At 38.9% G+C, this 18,646-nt stretch overlaps 1 protein-coding gene across 1 annotated transcript in view; it reads left to right on the top strand.

Annotated features, from left to right (window-relative positions):
* TRPC4 (transient receptor potential cation channel subfamily C member 4) overlaps positions 1 to 18,646 on the top strand; it is a 197,339-nt gene that overhangs the window by 123,321 nt on the left and 55,372 nt on the right. Inside the window, exon 4 of the mRNA XM_038387745.2 lies at positions 12,786 to 13,122. Coding sequence (XP_038243673.1) covers positions 12,786 to 13,122 — 337 coding nt within the window. The remainder of the gene's footprint in view (positions 1 to 12,785; positions 13,123 to 18,646) is intronic.

The following is an 18,646-nucleotide window of genomic DNA, read 5'->3' as shown; positions in this document are numbered from 1 at the left end:
TATCAGCACTGGTGTAATTCTCAAATTGCTGCACATAAAACCCACATCTACTAGATATGCTAAAACAGGGACTGTACCTCCTTTAGATTATCCAGTTTAGCTTAATCTCTGAAGCTAAGAGGCACCTAGTTTATAGTCTATTATCTCTGCAGATAATAAGATTTAAAAATAGTTTACCACTACAGGGTTTTTGTTTATTGTTGTTTTTTTAGTACTGTGAGTCTAGGCCTAAAGCTCATGACAAAAATGTGAAGTGTGTTTTGTACTCCACTGTCATAAAAACTGCAGCAACATCCTAATTATGACTATACTGCACTGTTTGTACACTCATCCGTAAATCTGTCCAAGTGAATGTGTTTCCATAAGCATTGGGAAGTCTAATGTATAACTATATTTTCATGCATAACTAGTTCCTAAGAGCTATATTCAATGCTCATTGTATTTTTCTAGGATATTAATTAGAATCACTGTAATTATAGATAAGTCTTGGCTGATTTTACAGATGTTTTAATAGTTTGGCATATGGTGGTTCACTCTACTGAGCAGTCACAAAGCATAGAATGAAGATCATAGATTTGATGACAAAATATTGAAGTGAAAAGCTGTTGCATCTTCATTTATGTAATGATGCTCATCATTAATTTCTCAAAGTTAACTTTTTAAAGATTTTCCCTTTTGAATTTACCTGTTTTATTATCGCCCCTCCTCCCCCAAGTATGTACATTCTATTTTACCATAATAAAAGGTAATGGGGCATATTCTGATTTCAGTTACATCAGTGCAAACAATGGTTTTACAATGAGATCAAAATATGGTCCATAGATGTGAGAAAGGGAAAATGTAAATGAATAGCAGATTCTACCTGAGTGGAGGAGGTAGATGTAACAGGTCAGCTTCATGAACAATTACTTTCTTTGAACCAATAATTAAAATTAGGGCTGTCAATTAATTGCAGTTAATTCACGGAATTAAATAAAAAAAGACAATTAAAAAAATTAATTGTGATTAATCACAGTTTTAATTGCACTGTTAAACAATAGAATATAAATCAAAATTTATTAAATGTATTAAATACTTTGGATGTTTTTCTACATTTTCAGATATATCGATTTCAATTACAACACAGAATGCAAAGTATACACTGCTCACTTTGTATTATTTTGATTACAAATATTTGCACTGTAAAAATTATAAATGAAATACTATTTTTCAATTCACCTCATACAAGTACCATAGTGCAATCTCTTTATCATGAAAGTGCAATTTACAAATGTAGATTTTTTTTGTTACATAACTGCACTCAAAACCAAAACAATATAAAACTTTAGGGCTACAAGTCCACTCAGTCCTACTACTTGTGCAACAAATCGCTAAGAGAAACAAGTTTATTTACATTGTTAATGCTGCCCGTTTCTTATTTACAATGTCACCTGAAAGTGAGAACAGTCATTCACATGGCACTTTTGTAGCCGGCATTGCAAGGTATTTACATGCCAGATATGCTAAACATTCGTATGCCCCTTCATGCTCTGGCCACCATTCCGGTGGACATGCTTCCATGCTGATGACCCTTGTTAAAAAAATAATGCATTAATTAAATTTGTGATTGAACTCCTTGGGGGAGAATTGTATGTCTCCTGCTCTGTGTTTTACCCGCATTCTTCCATATATTTCATGTTATAGCAGTCTTGGATGATGACCCAGCATGTTGATCATTTTAAGAACACTTTCACTGCAGATTTAACAAAATGCAAAGGAGGTACCAATGTGAGATTTCTAAGGATAGATACAGTACTTGACCCAAGGTTTAAGAATCTGAAGTGCTTTCCAAAATCTGATCAGGATGGGGTGTGGAGCATGCTTTCAGAAGTCTTAAAAGAGCAATACTCCGATGCAGAAACTACAGAACCCGAACCATCAAAAAAGAAAATCAACCTTCTGCTGGTGACATCTAACTCAGATAATGAAAATGAACATGTGTCAGTCTGCACTGCTTTGGATCGTTATCAGGCAGAACCCATCATCAGCATGGACGCATGTCCTCTGGAATGGTGGTTGAAGCATGAAGGGATATATGAATCTTTAGTGCATCTGGCATGTAAATATCCTGCAACGCTGGCTACAATAGCTGAGCGATTGGCTGAACAAGAAGTAGGACTGAGTGGACTTGTAGGCTCTAAAGTTTTATATTGTTTTATTTCTGAATGCAGTTATTTTTTGTACTTAACTCTATATTTGTATGTTCAACTTTCATGATAAAGAGATTGCACTTCAGTACTTGTATTAAATGAACTGAAAAATACTATTTCTTTTATTTTTACAGTGCAAATATTTATAAAAAAAATATAAAGTGAGCACTGTGCACTTTGTATTCTGTGTTGTAATTGAAATCAGTATATTTGAAAATGTGGAAAATATCCAAAAATATTTATATGTATGGTATTCTATTATTGTTTAACAGCACGGTTAATCATACAATTATTTTTTAATCGCTTTTCAGCCTTAATTAAAAAGCATATTGATTATATAGAATTCCTGTAGCCTCCGCCTCTCTTCCCTACTGTACACTGATCATCACCACCATCCAATCCATACCAAATACCGCTGCAAAGACTATAATACTTGCTTGTAAATCTCAGCCCTCATTCTCCTTTTTGGGTCTCTCCACTTATCTCCCTTTTCTCTCCCGCATCATATGAAAGCTTCTTGCCATTGCTTCTCTGCACAGCTGTCCCCTCTCCTTATCCAACCTCCTCTCTCCCCTGTCCATCTGCTCTTTGAGCTAATTCATTGGGATTTGTGGAACTGTGTCTAGTGTCTTATGAAAGAGAATTTTCATTCAATAGACCAGGAACAATTTGGGATAGAAAGGACCCGAAAAACTTAGTTAGACATATGCTTAAGTACCTTGCTGAATCAGTGCCTAATTTAACTGCAGTGTAGAATCTACTGAATATTATACTGAAATGGAATAGTCTTACAGTAGGGATTTGCTACAGTTACTGACCCATCAATCTATGGTTATCTGCGTGTATGTGTGTGTGTCTTAAAGAGGATTATCAAACCCACAAACCATATGATTGCCTCAGTGCAAGATCCTAGGTTCAAAGTTTCCTAGTTGTGACACGATATAACAGAAGACAGTGTAAGAAGATATGACATGAATCTTCTAACAGAAGGGGCAGAGCTCTGCGAATAACTGCTTCAACAGCATCCATGTTCTCTCTTCACTCAGCATTTCCCAGCATTAACATTAACAGCAATTCTATGACTCACGAATGCACAGACATCAGGCTACAGATGCCAGTTTCACAGACATTTAGCAAAGATTGCTTTTATGCTATTCCAGCCAAAGGCTGAGCAATCCATTCCTTGAATTGTGAGTTAGTATCCTACTGATGAGCCACTTATGGATATTGCAAACTGTACATTGGAATACTGGAAAGCAAAGAAATCATACTGGGCTGATCTTGTAAGCTTCACTTTGGGAATCATAAATTGCCCCCTTGAAGAGCATGCATGAAGGAATTTTAGCATAACAGGATATATTATAGAAGATCTGCTATCCAAATTACTACCAGATAATGGAGAACATCTGGCATTGCTGAAAATGAAACTTGCTAAATTTATGAACAGTCAGTGTTGTAGTCCTGGTGGAGACACTGAGGCTAATGAACTATATGAAGATTAAATATATATTAACCAATTCTATCAGTGACTCTAGGTCTGATTTTTAAAGATATCTGACAGAGTTGCTAAAAAAAATTCTGTGGCAGTTTTCCATCGTAAGATGAAGTTTCATCAAAATTGAAGAATTTAGTAGGAACATATTCATAGATTCTAAGGCCAGAAGGGACAATTGTGATTATCTTGTCTGACCTCCTGTTTAACACAGACCATAGAACTTCCCCAAAATAATTCCTAGAGCATATCTTTTAGTCTTGTTTTATAGATTGTCAGTGATGGAGAATCCACCACAACCCTTGGTAAATTGTTCCAATGTACTCTCACTGTTAAAAATATATGCCTTTCATAGATTCATAGATACTAAGGTCAGAAGGGACCATTCTGATCATCTAGTCCGACCTCCTGCACAGCGCAGGCCACAGAATCTCACCCACCCACTCCTATGAAAAACCTCACCTATGTCTGAGCTATTGAAGTCCTTAAATCATGGTTCAAAGACTTAAAGGAGCAGAGAAGCCTCCCTCAAGTCAACCATGCCCCATGCTACAGAGGAAGGCGAAAAACCTCCAGGGCCTCTCCAATCTGCCCTGGAGGAAAATTCCTTCCCGACCCCAAATGGCAATCAGCTAAACCCTGAGCATATGGGCAAGATTCACCAGCCAGATACTACAGAAAATTCTTTCCTGGGTAACTCAGATCCCATCCATCTAATATCCCATCTCAGGGGATTTGGCCTATTTACCCTGAATATTTAAAGATCAATTACTTACCAAAATCCCATTATCCCATCATACCATCTCCTCCATAAACTTATCAAGTAGAATCTGAAAACCAGATAGATCTTTTGCCCCCACTGCTTCCCTTGGAAGGCTATTCCAAAACTTCACTCCTCTGATGGTTAAAAACCTTCGTCTGATTTCAAGTCTAAACTTCCTGGTGGCCAGTTTATACCCATTTGTTCTTGTGTCCACATTGGTGCTGAGCTTAAATAATTCCTCTCCCTCTCCTGTATTTATCCCTCTGATATATTTATAGAGAGCAATCATATCTCCCCTCAAGCTTCTTTTAGTTAGGCTAAACAAGCCAAGCTCCTTAAGTCTCCTTTCATAAGACAAGTTTTCCATTCCTCAGATCATCCTAGTAGCCCTTCTCTGTACCTTTCCCTGCTAAATCGAAGAGTTCATTATTAAATATATGTTCCCCATGTAGGTACTTATATATTTTAATCATGTCACCCCTTAATCTTCTCTTTGTTAAGGTAAATAGTTTGACCCTCATTGAATCTATCACTATTAGGCATATTTTCTAATCCTGTAATAATTTTAATGGCTCTTCTCTGGGCCTTTTCCAATTTATGAACATCCTTCTTGAATTGTGGCACTAGAACTGGCACAGTATTCCCGCAGTGGTTGCACCAGTGCCAAATACAGAGGGAAAATAATTTCTTTACTTCTACTTGAGATTCTCCTGTTTATGCATCCAAGGATCACATTAGCTGTTTTGGCCACTGTGTCACACTGGGAGCTCATGTTCAGCTGATTATCCACACAACCCCCAAGCCTTTTTCTAAGTCACTGTTTCCTAGAATAGAGTCCCACATACTGTAAGTTCTGTAACATTCTTTGTTCCCAGATGTATACATTTACATTTAACCTTATCCACCCAGTTTATCAAGCGATCCAGATCATTCTGAATCAGTGACCTGTTCTCTTCATTATTTACCACTACCCCAATTTTTGTATCATCTGCAAACTTTATAAGTAATGATATTATGTTTTTTTCCAGGTCTTTGATAAAAATATTAAATAGTGTAAGACCAAGAAAGGATCTCTGTGGGACCCAACTGGAAACAGACCTGCTTGATGACGATTTCCCATTTACAGTTACATTTTGAGACTTATCATTTAGCCAACTTTTAATTCATTTAATGTGTGCCATGTTAATTTTATATCATTCTAGTTTTTTAATCAAAATGTTATGCAGCTCCCAGTCAAACACCTTACAGAAGTCTAGATATATATGTCAACCCTATTACCTTTATCAACCAAATTTATAATCTCATAAAAAAGATATCAAGTTAGTTTGACAGGATCTATTTTCCATAAACTCATGTTGATTTGCATTAATTACACTACTGTTGTTTAGTTCATTATTAACCAACTCCTCCTGCTCCATTATCTTGCCTGGGACTGATGTCAGGCTAATAGGCCTATAATTATCTGGGTCATCCTTTTTAAAAAATTGGCACAATATTAGCTTTTTCCCAGTTTATAGAACTTCTTCAGTGCTCCAAGACTTATTGAAAATAAAGATTAATGGTCCAGCAAGCTCCTCAGCCAGCTCTTATTGAAGCAAGACCTTTTGATTTTTGTCATAATGAAACATTGTAATATTTCTGAATGAATTATTTTGAAATTTTCATTCTGCAAAATTTTTTGAAATTTCAACTTTTCATTCTGATTTCAGAATGAAAACAAATTTCAAAATTTAGAATTTCCTGAAAAATGGAAAATCCATTTTCCAACCAGCTCAAGTATTTAGACATCTAAAAATGCAGATAGCTGCCTGGTGAGGTTTTCAAATGTTCCTAGGTGCTTACCTCACATTGATTTTAGTAGATGTTAGGCACCTAGGTGCTTTTGAAAGTCCCACTAGGCACCTATCTGCATTTTTAGATGCCTAAATACCTTTGAAAATCTGGCCTTCAGTACTCTTGCCTTTTCAGTTGCCCCATGTGGTATCCATCCTTGGCCTTCTTCCCTCCAATGCTTGTGTGTTTTTTTCCTCACATGTAAACAACTGACAGCTAGCAATAGCAACTAGAGGTCCATTATTACTAGATGCATAACACCTGTGAGATTGGGCTCTTTTTTTGCTCACCATCTCAGATAAGTTATGCATACTGTCAGGGGTTAACTGCTGGTATTGGCAGCTTGTCTTGTCCAGTGCATCAGGGTCCCACTTCATTCCCACTTCCAGTGAGCTCTTGCTCTGTTGTGTGTGTCTCGTGTCTTTATTTTCCATTTAGTGCTGCCCCTGACATTGAAGTTTCCTCATCTCCTGTAACAGCCAGCTTTCTGCAGTTACTGACGAATCTGAATCTTAGTTAATTAAAGGTTTTTGACTGTAATATTTTTGTGTGGGAAGGGGCAGTCCACAGCTGTAAACAACAAAGACTAATAATAATGAATGAATCTGTTAGGACCTTTTTGAAAAATACCACAAACTTTTTCCATTTATAACCACTAGTGTTCAGTGAGTAATGTATTTGAGAAAAGTCACACAGTAAACAGGGAATAGATCCCAGGTTTTCTGATTACCAAGCTTATGATCTTTGGTGAATCTCGAGTAAGAGTATGAAGGTTATATTACCTCTGGATTTGGCTCTGGTGTGACTACTGCTGGAATACAGTGTCCAGTTCTGGTGTCCAGCATTCAAGTAGGATGTTAATAAATTGGAGAGGGTTCAGATAAGAGTCACAAGAATGATTAAAGGATTGGAAAACATGCCTTACAGTGATAGACTCAAGGAACTCAATCTATTTAGCTTAACAAAGTGAAGGTTGAGGGGTGACTTAATCACAGTCTATCAATATCTACATGGTGAACAAAATTTGATAATCACAGGTTTCAGAGTAGCAGCCGTGTTAGTCTGTATTCGCAAAAAGAAAAGGAGTACTTGTGGCACCTTAGAGACTAACAAATTTATTAGAGCATAAGCTTTCGTGAGCTACAGCTCACTTCATCGGATGCATTTGGTGGAAAAAACAGAGGAGAGATTTATATACACACACACAGAGAACATGCTCTTCCGTTTAGCAACGGTATATGAAGATCCATTGGTTAAAAATTAAAGCTAAACAAATGTAGACTGGAGATAATGCATATATTTTTAACAGTGATGATAATTAACCATTGGAACAATTTACCAAGGGCTGGGGTGCATTTCTTCATCCCGGGCCATTTTGAAATCAAGATCAGATGTTTTCCTAAAAGATACACTCTAGTTCAAACAGGAATCACTTGCAGGATGTTGTATGACTCATGTTACGCAGGAGGTCAGAATAGATTATCAGACTGGCTTTAGAATCTATGAATAAACCAGTCCTCTATTCACTGAACCATACTACTTAATATTATTTCTTATTAAGGTAGTGTAATGGATTTATATGTCTCTAGTGAAAATCATACGCAACGCTTGCATGTACCATCCACCCACAAAAATGAGTCAAGTGATTTAGTCTTGTTCAAATGATACAGGAAATTTGTAATACACTTATACAATACTTTTAGACATAAAGTCGACAAATGTAAATCTGAAAATGTGTCTGGAGCAGATTTAGTTATTTTCAGGAGGTCTAAACAAAACACTTGGGGAAGGCCTGGATTATATATATGGCTGATAGAACAGGGTAGTTGAAAGAAACGGTTGCAGTAAAAGATTTATTGCTACTTCAGGAAATTGTTCACTAGCTATGCCAATGCTGTTATCATATAAAAGCATGAAATTGGAGGTCTGGACCTTTTGGAAATTAATAAATCATCTGCATCTGGACATGCTTCTTCATGGATTCTGTTTTATATCTCTGCCTGTGTTCTGCACCACAAGAGCCACTTCACTGTGTCTGCAGCTCATATAAGACTTACATGGCATGTTTATACATGTTTTGAAACATGCACACAATTATTTTTCTCTCAAGTTTTTACATCTGCTAGCTTATTTAAAGTACATTAGATTAATGTCTCATTGGTATTTGTATATGGAGTTACTTGGTGTTTGGCATTTATTGGAAGAGGACTTCTAGGTCATTGTTTTCAGTTTGCAGTTGTTTATAAACTAAACAGATAAGGGAAAGATAAATGGGAGATGAATCACATCTTTCATTTAAAATTTGTTTTTAAATTACATCAAAGATTCTTGATGTTACTTGGTTCCTGGAGAAGTGGACTTGATTTCCTTCAAAGCCCGCAAGATACTTTAATTACAATTTCAGCCTCAGTGAAAATGACTCAGTGAGCAAATCCAAACTTGCCCTGTAAAGAGGGTTTCAGAGAATATGAACATGAACTCCCTCAAAACCATTTTCCCAGTTGTATTGAAACACACTGCTGAGTTGAAGGGATCTCAAGGGACTCTGCTAATGGATATCAACTTTCATTTAAAAATAATATTCTAGCCTTTTACATTGTGAAGATGGCCTTGAAAACAAACTTCATTATCAGCCAATGTAACTCATCCTGGCAGAAGCAAGCATCAGGGCTACACTTCTGCAACAGGAAGCTAGTTGGGAGCAGAAACCAAACTCACATTTTGAATGGGTGTATCCCAAAGAATCATCTTTCTTACCCTTCCAAAAATCCTTAGATTGGCATGGAAGACAGGAAATTTGAGGCAGGATCAGAGTAGCTATCCAACTGTACTGTATCCTTTCTTTGACAGTAGTCAGGACCAGATGCTCTTGGGGAAGGGGCAAGAAATCACATAGTGAACAGACAGCGAGAAGTTATCCGTTTTGTTCACATATATGAAGAATTTGTAGTTTGGAAGGCCACAATTTTCCTTTATTTAGATCATGTAATAGTCATATGATTAGGCAGGAACAGAATCATTTTTGGGTATCGGGGCAGAACATTGTTTTACAGGCCAGCTCAAAAATGTTCCAGTTGGTTACCAAGCCTTATTGTTACCTTAACATTTTAATTTCATTTCACATTAATATTTTAGCCCTTTTTGAGACGAGAGTTGAGCAGCTGCTGCTTACTCCTACAGCTACCATGCCCCAGGTCCGCTTGGTATTGGCAAAGCACTGATGCAAGTGAATCTCCCCTCCAGTGTCTACCTCGCAAGCTGCACAGCACCATTTTTGCCAGGTTCTCTCTCCAGAACTCCATAAGGAGGAAGGGAGGCAGGACCAAGCAGCAGCACTGAATGTGATTCCTACAGCCGCTGCAGCCCACTTGTCTCTCACCTGTGCCTACCTGTCCGACTCAAGCTCACACTGGGAAGAAATGGGAGCCGTCCTTCCCCCAGATTCCTCACTACTACCTGTTAGCATATAGGCTTGTTTGTGAGCCTGAGATAGAATTTTGGGTTTGACATTTTGATACTCTCATATCTTATACTAATATGTGTGAAGAGCAATGAACAAGGAGACTGTGTGTTGCATTTCTCACAACCAGATGGGGCTTTTAGTTCAGTGGGAAAAGATAAGGGATAAAGTTAAGGTGTTATAAGGTATGGTGGGAGTATAATATACAAGCATTCACTAGAAGGCTGCCTGGCTCTTCCCTCAAGCTAAGATCAAGCAAAGAGTTAGGAGGGGCAAAGGGGTTGTGGGGGGGAGTCATAAGAAACACTAAAAGCAGAAGAAAAGCCTGGCCTTGGCCAGAACACAACTCCACTCCTTACCCCTCCCATGGGATAAAAAAAGGTGGGATGAAGACCCCAACTTACGACCCTCCAAAATGGAACATGACCATAAGTTGTAAGGGGTGGGATTAGGGGTGTGCACTGAAGGTATATTTGGGCCTGCTACGGAGGGGGAAATGGGAAAGGGGACTACGGAATGGGGACACAGGCAAGGCTCTGCGACGTCAGATCTGGGAAGGGGGACATGGGGTAAATGCTCTGCGGCATCAGAGCTGGGAATGGAACACTGAGAAACAGACTCTGCTGGTGTGTAGAGTATGGAGCTGCTTGCTTGGAACTAACCCCAATAAACATTGAATTGCCTGCACTTCGGACTTGTAGTCTTCTGCTTTCTGTCTGTGTGACAAGAACCAGGGGATGCGGTGAAGGGATAGCCCTCTAACACTACCACCCAGGATAAACTTAATTCTCCTTAACCACCCCTGACAAGCCAAGGGACACCTGCTTCTACCGCAAATCTCAGATTAGCCAGGGAAAAGTTGTTCTTTTTCTTGACTTCCTATATCAAGCAGGTGAGGCCTGGAAAGAGGGAAGGAGTATGGAACTGAACTTTTTTTAGGAAATGAGATTGATATAGAATTGACAGATATTGTGGTGAAGGGGAAAGAGCATGGAACTGTCAAACTTTGGGTGGGGGGAAGAAAAAATATTAAATTCGGGGAATGTCACATGTTGCCAAGTGAGGTGGAAATTTTTTGAGGGACACCTTGTTAAAACATTGGCAGCACATCACATTGAAACAAGCTGCTCTAACTGCATATGGTATTATTCCAAGCAGCTCTAACTTGAGATAAACATCTGAAACCTTTAGGGCTTAATATTTTTCCTAATGAAAGAAACAGAGAACTGTATGATTTTTCTTTTTCTTCCTTTCATGATTCTTACAGTATAACTCATTTTCTTTTTTCCCCTTTTCTTTTTTTCCTTTTTCCCCATTCAAAAATAACAAACTAATAGTTAGGGGATCAGCCTCAGAGCTAGTGAATGGTAAGCCGGTATATCTTTATTGAAAACACTGAAATTCTACCAGCATGCATCAGGTTTGAATTTGGTCCAGGGAGTTGGTTCCCTTTAATTTTACTAACAAGATCCACACATATAAAGAAAGATGCACATTGAATTTTAATTGAGTGCCAGATTCTGCCAAACCTACAATGAGTAATACTTTCCCCTGCCAGTAGTTCCACTAATTTCAGGGACTATTTAAAAAGTAATATATTACTTACCATGAGTAAGGATTGCAGAATCTGGCCCTTTGTAATTATAAGGTTTTATCAAAAAGCATGATACATGTAAAACTTATAATTACTCTAAATGCATATGATTGGAATTCAAAGCCATCTAAAATTGTTCAGTAGTGATGCTTTAAAAAAAAATCCTTGAACCAAACAGAAACTAAATGAAAAATTGTTAATGCATGGCTATATTAAGTTTTTAATTTTGATTGACTGCACTAAGTATGTGTGTGTTTGATGCAAAAAGGAGCATGTTTCCTTTTTAACCTTTACTCTGTTTGATGTGAGTGTCAATTCTATTATACGTCTGTTTATGTCAGGTCTATTACATCTGTTTCCCAGTATCAAATTTAGCATATGAACTATATGATAAAGGAAATCATATGAAGAGAAGTCTGAAATACACTAGAATCTTCTCTGAAACATTGAAAATGGATATAAAGTGTATATATCTATATGAACAATTACATTTGTAGAAAGTACTTTTAAAGTTACTTTTAAGAAAAAGATCACAATGTAAAAATAAAAACAGGCACTAGGCAGTATAAAACACATTGTAAAATAATAAAATAACACTGTAAAATATTGTAAAGGATGAAAATGAATATGAAAAAGGTTTACGAAGAAAGGCAGGGAGTATTAGGGATGGCAAGTTCTTTAGATAGAACTAAATTAGAGAATTGTCAGGGAACGTGATGGGGAAAAGCTTTTTTTTATTATTGTATTCACTTCTATTTTTTGAAGATGTTAAATTACAGTCCTGCAACAACAATAATTCTTTGCATTGCCATAGTGACTTTTATCTGATGATCTTCACGTTCTGTTCAAGAGCTGAGTGAATAATGGGAACATTTTTTGTGCATATGTATTTGAATCTAAAACAAATGTTGATACATCCATGTCACAACCTTTCTGTGTCTGATTTCCATTAACACTTGAGTAGTTGAGATTTACTAGTGTAAATACTTTTGAAAACTGAATTTTAAGGGCCAGCGTGTGTGCTGAACACAGCGTGAGCTGTACCACTTCTGGGGAGTAACATGAGGGAGTATCCTTTGGTAGACAACATCTCTCCCAAAAGCCCCTGGCTTCATGGAGGCACACACAAACACCATCCTTTAGGATGAGGTAGAAATGCCTGGAGTGCCACAATGGGGCTGAGCCAAATCCCTTCCTGTCCCCCTCACCCACCCTCTTTCCAATGACTGGCTTACAGGAGAAAGGAGGGGCTTATCAGTCCTTGTTCACATGGGCTGCTATTATGACCAGTACTTGCATAGGCTGTGTAAATAGCATGGTGCTTTCTGAAAAGCTTTCCTTTGTATGCCCACCCAAAAGCCAATAACAATATGGCCCTAAAGTTGGCCTGTGGAGGAAATGAATGGGTAACAATCACATGGAATTTACTTTGTCCTCTCTTTCTTTTCCTTTAGTTTGTTGCCCAGCCCAACTGTCAGCAGCTGCTTGCGTCCCGCTGGTACGATGAGTTCCCAGGCTGGAGGAGACGACACTGGGCAGTGAAGATGTTGACATGTGCCGTGATTGGACTCCTTTTCCCTGTCTTCTCTGTGTGCTACCTGATTGCTCCCAAAAGTCCATTAGGGCTGTTCATCAAAAAGCCATTTATCAAATTTATCTGCCATACTGCATCCTACTTGACTTTTCTGTTTCTGCTGCTCCTTGCCTCTCAGCACATCAACAGGTCGGAGCTGAACATGCAGGGGCCACCGCCAACTATCATTGAATGGATGATATTACCGTGGGTCCTGGGTAAATGTATTACTAAAGAAAATATAGTGGAAAATGTTTAATCCAGATATATTTTGTGAAGATTATTGAAGCAGGAATATATAGTGGAATATTGAATTATGGGCATTTCCATCCCAGAATAGAGCAGTAGGCCATCTAATCTAGTATTTGGGGATTGCATCAGATAATTCAGAGGAAAGTTAAAAAAAGCCAGCCTGCTCCTGGCTAGTTATAATTCTATGCCATGGTAGGGGTAAAGGAGTAAGATTCCAGAGATTTTCTTTCTGACCTGATCTGATGATTAATATATGCCCTGTAGCATGAGGATTGATAACTTTGTGATTTCTATCCACTGTAGTGCAGATGTTATTCTGATTTATATAAATTACCAATTTGAAATTTACTAGACTATTCACTTTTTTAAAAAAGTATCTATTTACTTCTCTTATCTTTGAATTTATAGTCCCTTTAACATTTTATTGAATACTTGATTTTAGCTGTAAGAATGTTCTGTGACAGAGAACAAGACAGTTTGTAGTACTTACAGAACTTATAGTCTCAGAGTGTGTTGTTACTAATTTTAAATATCTCCAAAGATCACAGCCATATTTCACCAATAATGAAGGTGCACAAATTATAATTAGCTCTGGTCAAAATTTTCCAATAAGCTTTTTAATCAAAAATGGTCTTTTTTCAAACAGGATTTTTTTCTGTGAAAAATTATTGATTAGGGCTAGTAAACAAATTTCAGTCAAAACATTTTGCCATCAGAAAATGGGGTGTTGTTAAAGTCAAAAGTTTCCACGAATGGGGACAAGAGGGGAGGAATGATTTCTGCTGAATTTTCTGTCCAGAAAATCAAAAGTAAACAGTTCTGCCAGGCTTCACCTAAAACAAAATATTTTGTTTAGGTCACCTGATTGTTAACTTGTGTGTGCGCCTGAGCGGGTGCAGTGCCTCATGGGAGCTGTAGTTCCAGTTCCCTCGTGTCCCTATTCTCGCCTTTAGCCCCTCCTCACTAGCCACACTACATCTGTCAGGATGTACTGTAGTCTCTTTTATTTTGGTTTAGTTCAATCAAATCAGGTTTAGTTAATCAAATCAGGCTAATCTACAATAAGCCTGGTTTAAACCAATATAGGAGTGTCCACACAGAGGTTCACACATGTTTAAATCATTACATTGGTTTAAAATCACAACTTCAGTTAAACTGGTGCAACTGTCCAGTATCAATAAGGCTTCCTTCCTCACAGTAGGCCCCTGACTTTCTTTTCATCTCACAGTTCTCTATGAAGCTATTGCTCTGTCCACTTCCACAACCCTTCCTAGACTCCCCACCTGTTAGCTTCAAAGGAAAATGGTGATGAATTTTATATTTTTGGCCCAAATTGAGAGGGCTCCAGATATTGTTGATCATGACATTTAGGATATGTCTACACGGCCCTGCAGTTCGGCCTATGTGGGTGTGAATTGCAGTATATGCTGGCATGCTGTGCTGTAACTCCCCCGTGTGGAAACTGTGGGTGCAATCTAGATACCTTTCAGTCTGGATCTGCAGCATCCACATGGGATAGTTACTGTGCAGCATGATAGTGCGCGCTGCAGTGCACATCCATGAGGTCCAACTGTGGACCCATGTAGAGAAGTCCTCAGAATGCAGCTAGATAGTGCCTGACCACCCATGGAGGGGAATGAGAAAGGACTATTTCTCATTTGAGCCCCAGCAGTGAAAACTATCCCAAAGGGGGCAAGGAGGGGGTAGGATCGCACTTCTCCTATACTCCCCAGCAGCAGGGATGCATGTCCAAAGGAAGAGTGAAACATGCACAGACTCCTGCATGCTGATATGCTCTGAGAGGGTTTGTGATTTGTGAGGTATGTTGCCTTCTAGAGTTTGCCCTGGGGACGGGGTAACATAGCTTCCCTCAGTCCCCAGCACTGGACTACACCTCAGTGTCACAGCTGAGCTCCAAGATTTATTGTCCTTTGTTTGATAAATCTGGTTTTTAATCTAAAAAGAAGCCAAAATATAGCTGTTGTTTTTGCCAAGAAATTAATCAGCCTGTCAGGCTGGTTAGAGTTACAAATCATACTGACGAGCCAAGCTAATGTCAGGATTTGGGATTCCTTTTTTTTAAAAAACAAAACTTTTCTAATTAGTTATTACAGTTTTTGTATTAACATAAAACAAAACAAACAGAACCCAGTGGACCAAGTACCGATCCTTTTGCGCTGTGCTCTGGCACATTCCTTCCCTAGAGATAGAAACTCCTATCTTGAGCAGAGAGCCTTCCTCAGCTGCCCTCCAGCAGCTCAGCTCCAGCCTAGCAACTCCAGGCTTCAGTTTTCCAATATCACAATGCCAGGAGGGCACAATACCCCCTCTCCCTAATGTCCCTGGATTGGGGGATAATCAATATCATCAATACTTAGCTGTTATATAGATCTAAAATGCTTTAAAATGGATAGTATCGTTATCTCAGTTTGACATATATGTAGGTAAATTATGAATTTCTGCTTACTGGATGCAGATACGTTTTGAAGCATATACTGAACTGATATAGCTCTAGGGTAAAAGTCTTATTTTAAAATTGGGAATGTAACCAACTAATCCCCTTTCCCAAAGCAAAGGTTATCCTGGAGCACCTACAACACAACTCAAGGCTATTAACTTTTTTAAACAATAGACTCATGTTTCTTTCTCCTTATTAAGACAGTTCTGAATGTAATTTACATTTTAATGTTACCTATCTTACAGTAAAAAGAAAAGGAGTACTTGTGGCACATTAGAGACTAACAAATTTATTTGAGCAAAAGCTTTCATGAGCTACAGCTCACTTCATCAGATGCATGCAGTGGAAAATACAGTGGGGAGATTTTATATACACAGAGAACATGAAACAATGGGTGTTACCATACACTCTGTAAGGAGAGCGATCAGGTAAGGTGAGCTATTATCAGCGGGGGGGGGAGGGAAAAAACCTTTTGTAGTGATAATCAAGGTGGGCCATTTCCAGCAGTTGACAAGAACGTGTGAGGAACAGTGGTGGTAGTGGGGGGCGGGGAAATAAACATGGGGAAATAGTTTTACTTTGTGTAATGACACATCCACTCCTAGTCTTTATTCAAGCTCTGTACGTTGCCCAAATTGGACAGTCTCTACGGAAAAGAATAAATGGACACAAATCAGACATCAAGAATTATAACATTCAAAAACCAGTTGCAGAACACTTCAATCTCTTTGATCACTTGATTACAGACCTAAAAGTGGCAATTCTTCAACAAAAAAACTTCAAAAACAGACTCCAACGAGAGACTGCTGAATTGGAATTAATTTGCAAACTGGATACAATTAACTTAGGCTTGAATAAAGACTGGGAGTGGATGTGTTATTACACAAAGTAAAACTATTTCCCCATGTTTATTCCCCCCCCCCAACTGTTCCTCACACGTTCTTGTCAACTGCTGGAAATGGCCCACCTTGATTATCACTACAAAACGTTTTTTCCCTCCCCCGCTCTCCTGCTGGTAATAGCTCACCTTACCTGATCACTCTTGTTGGTGTGTGTATGGTAACACCCATTGTTTCATATTCTCTGTGTATTTTCCACTGCCTGCATCCGATGAAGTGAGCTGTAGCTCATGAAAGCTTATGCTCAAATAAATTTGTTAGTCTCTAAGGTGCCACAAGTACTCCTTTTCTTTTTGAGAATACAGACTAACATGGCTGCTATTCTGAAACCTCTCTTACTGTGAGTACAGACAAATGGGAGCTATACATATTCCTGACTTATCCTCAGTATGGATCTCATAATACATATGGTTCCATCATTTAATACTTAGGAAGCATTAAAATTGTCCATAATTATCTAAACTCTCTAAAGATCAAACATTAATTACCATTTTCCTACTAATATGTAAGAGACAATGTGTATAATTAACACATTTTATGAGTCCTTAGAATAGGAAATGCTGTGGAAGAACGTGTATCGGGCTACTTACTCAAAGAGACAGTCAATTTTATAAGACTTTTTAGGAATTTTAAGGAAGTTTCTTCATTGTTTTTTTCTTTTACACAATTTACATGATTACACAAGTTGTATTACAATAGCTGGTGATTATCTCTGCGGTAATAAAAGCCTGTGTAACTAGGACTAAAGGAATAAAACTAAAAAAGAAGAACTTTTAGGCTTAATATCTAGATAAACTTCCTGACAGGGAGATCTATTTATTTGTGGAACAGGCTCCCCGTTGAAGGTGTGCAACTTCTATTTAAACAAGACTAAATGAACAATAGGGAGCAATCCTTCACTGCCAGGGAAACTGTATTATTTTTAAGGCTACTTTTTAGTTACGGGCATTTTTAGTAAAAGTCATGGACAGGTCATGGGTAGGAAATAAAAATTCACGGCCTGTTACATGTCCATAACTTATACTATATATCCGACTAAATCTTGGGAGTGCCACAGGTGCTCAGGGGTAGGGAGGGAACACAGGCGGTGGGAGGCCAGCCCCGGGGGGGTGGCACGGGTGCTTGGGGAGAGAGTCCGGGGGGCACCGTGGGTGCTCTGCTGGGAGCAGCCTGGGACCCCCTCTAGTGTTGGGGCTGGCAGGCTCCCTATCCAGCTTCTCAGAAGTGGTGACATATCCCTCCCTAAGCTCCTAGCTCCACGAGCTGCCAGCTCCGCAGCTCCCATTGGCTGGGAACCGTGGGAGCTAGAAGCTGAGGGAGGGACATGTTGCCACTTCCGGGGAGCCCCCAGAAGGTAAGCGCCGGCCAGAGCACTCATGCTCTCCTGCACCCCAACCCCTATCTCTGAGCCCCCCACCCAAGCTCCTCCTGCTGCTGCTGGGAGAGTGGGATGGCCCGAAACTGCACCAGCTGTGACCAGTGCGACTGGCCCAGTCATGGAGATCATGGAAAGTCACGGAATCCATGACTTCCATGATCTCTGTGACAAACCCTCAGCCTTAATTATTAATAATTATTAATTTGGCATCCCAAAGTTTGCTAATTGTTTTCATAGGAAAAATAAAAAGACATGATCCCTGCCCTGAAGATCTTACTATCATTGAGGAAATGAGCAAGAACAATAAACAACAGAAGTGAGGGAATGAGACAGACAAATCTTTTTCATCACTAGATTCATAGATTCCAAGGCCAGAAGGAACCATTGTGATCATCTAGTCTGACCTCCTGTATAACACAGGCCAGAGAACTTCCCCAAAAAAATTATCTGTGCCATCACTAGCTTCTATGTGATCGCCCTGTTGCCCCTCTTCACTATGCCAGCAATGTAAAGTGGGTGAAACCAGACAGAAACAGCTCTCTCCTGAAATGTCTCTGGTGTAAGGGGCTTCCCTAACCAACATACAGCTGCCAAACCAGCACTACAGGAGCCCAAATCACAGCCCCCAATGTAGAGGACAAGTCAGAGGAGAGATGATACATGACTGGAGCACTGCTGCAGTCACACTATTCTCAGCTGACAAACAACCCATAGGGGGCCATTGCAGTCATTGTCTTGAGTTTAGAGCAGCCCTG

This window comes from Dermochelys coriacea, chromosome 1 (assembly GCF_009764565.3).
Source record: "Dermochelys coriacea isolate rDerCor1 chromosome 1, rDerCor1.pri.v4, whole genome shotgun sequence".
Lineage (NCBI taxonomy): Eukaryota > Metazoa > Chordata > Testudines > Dermochelyidae > Dermochelys > Dermochelys coriacea.
This window is presented reverse-complemented; position numbering and strand designations above follow the sequence as displayed.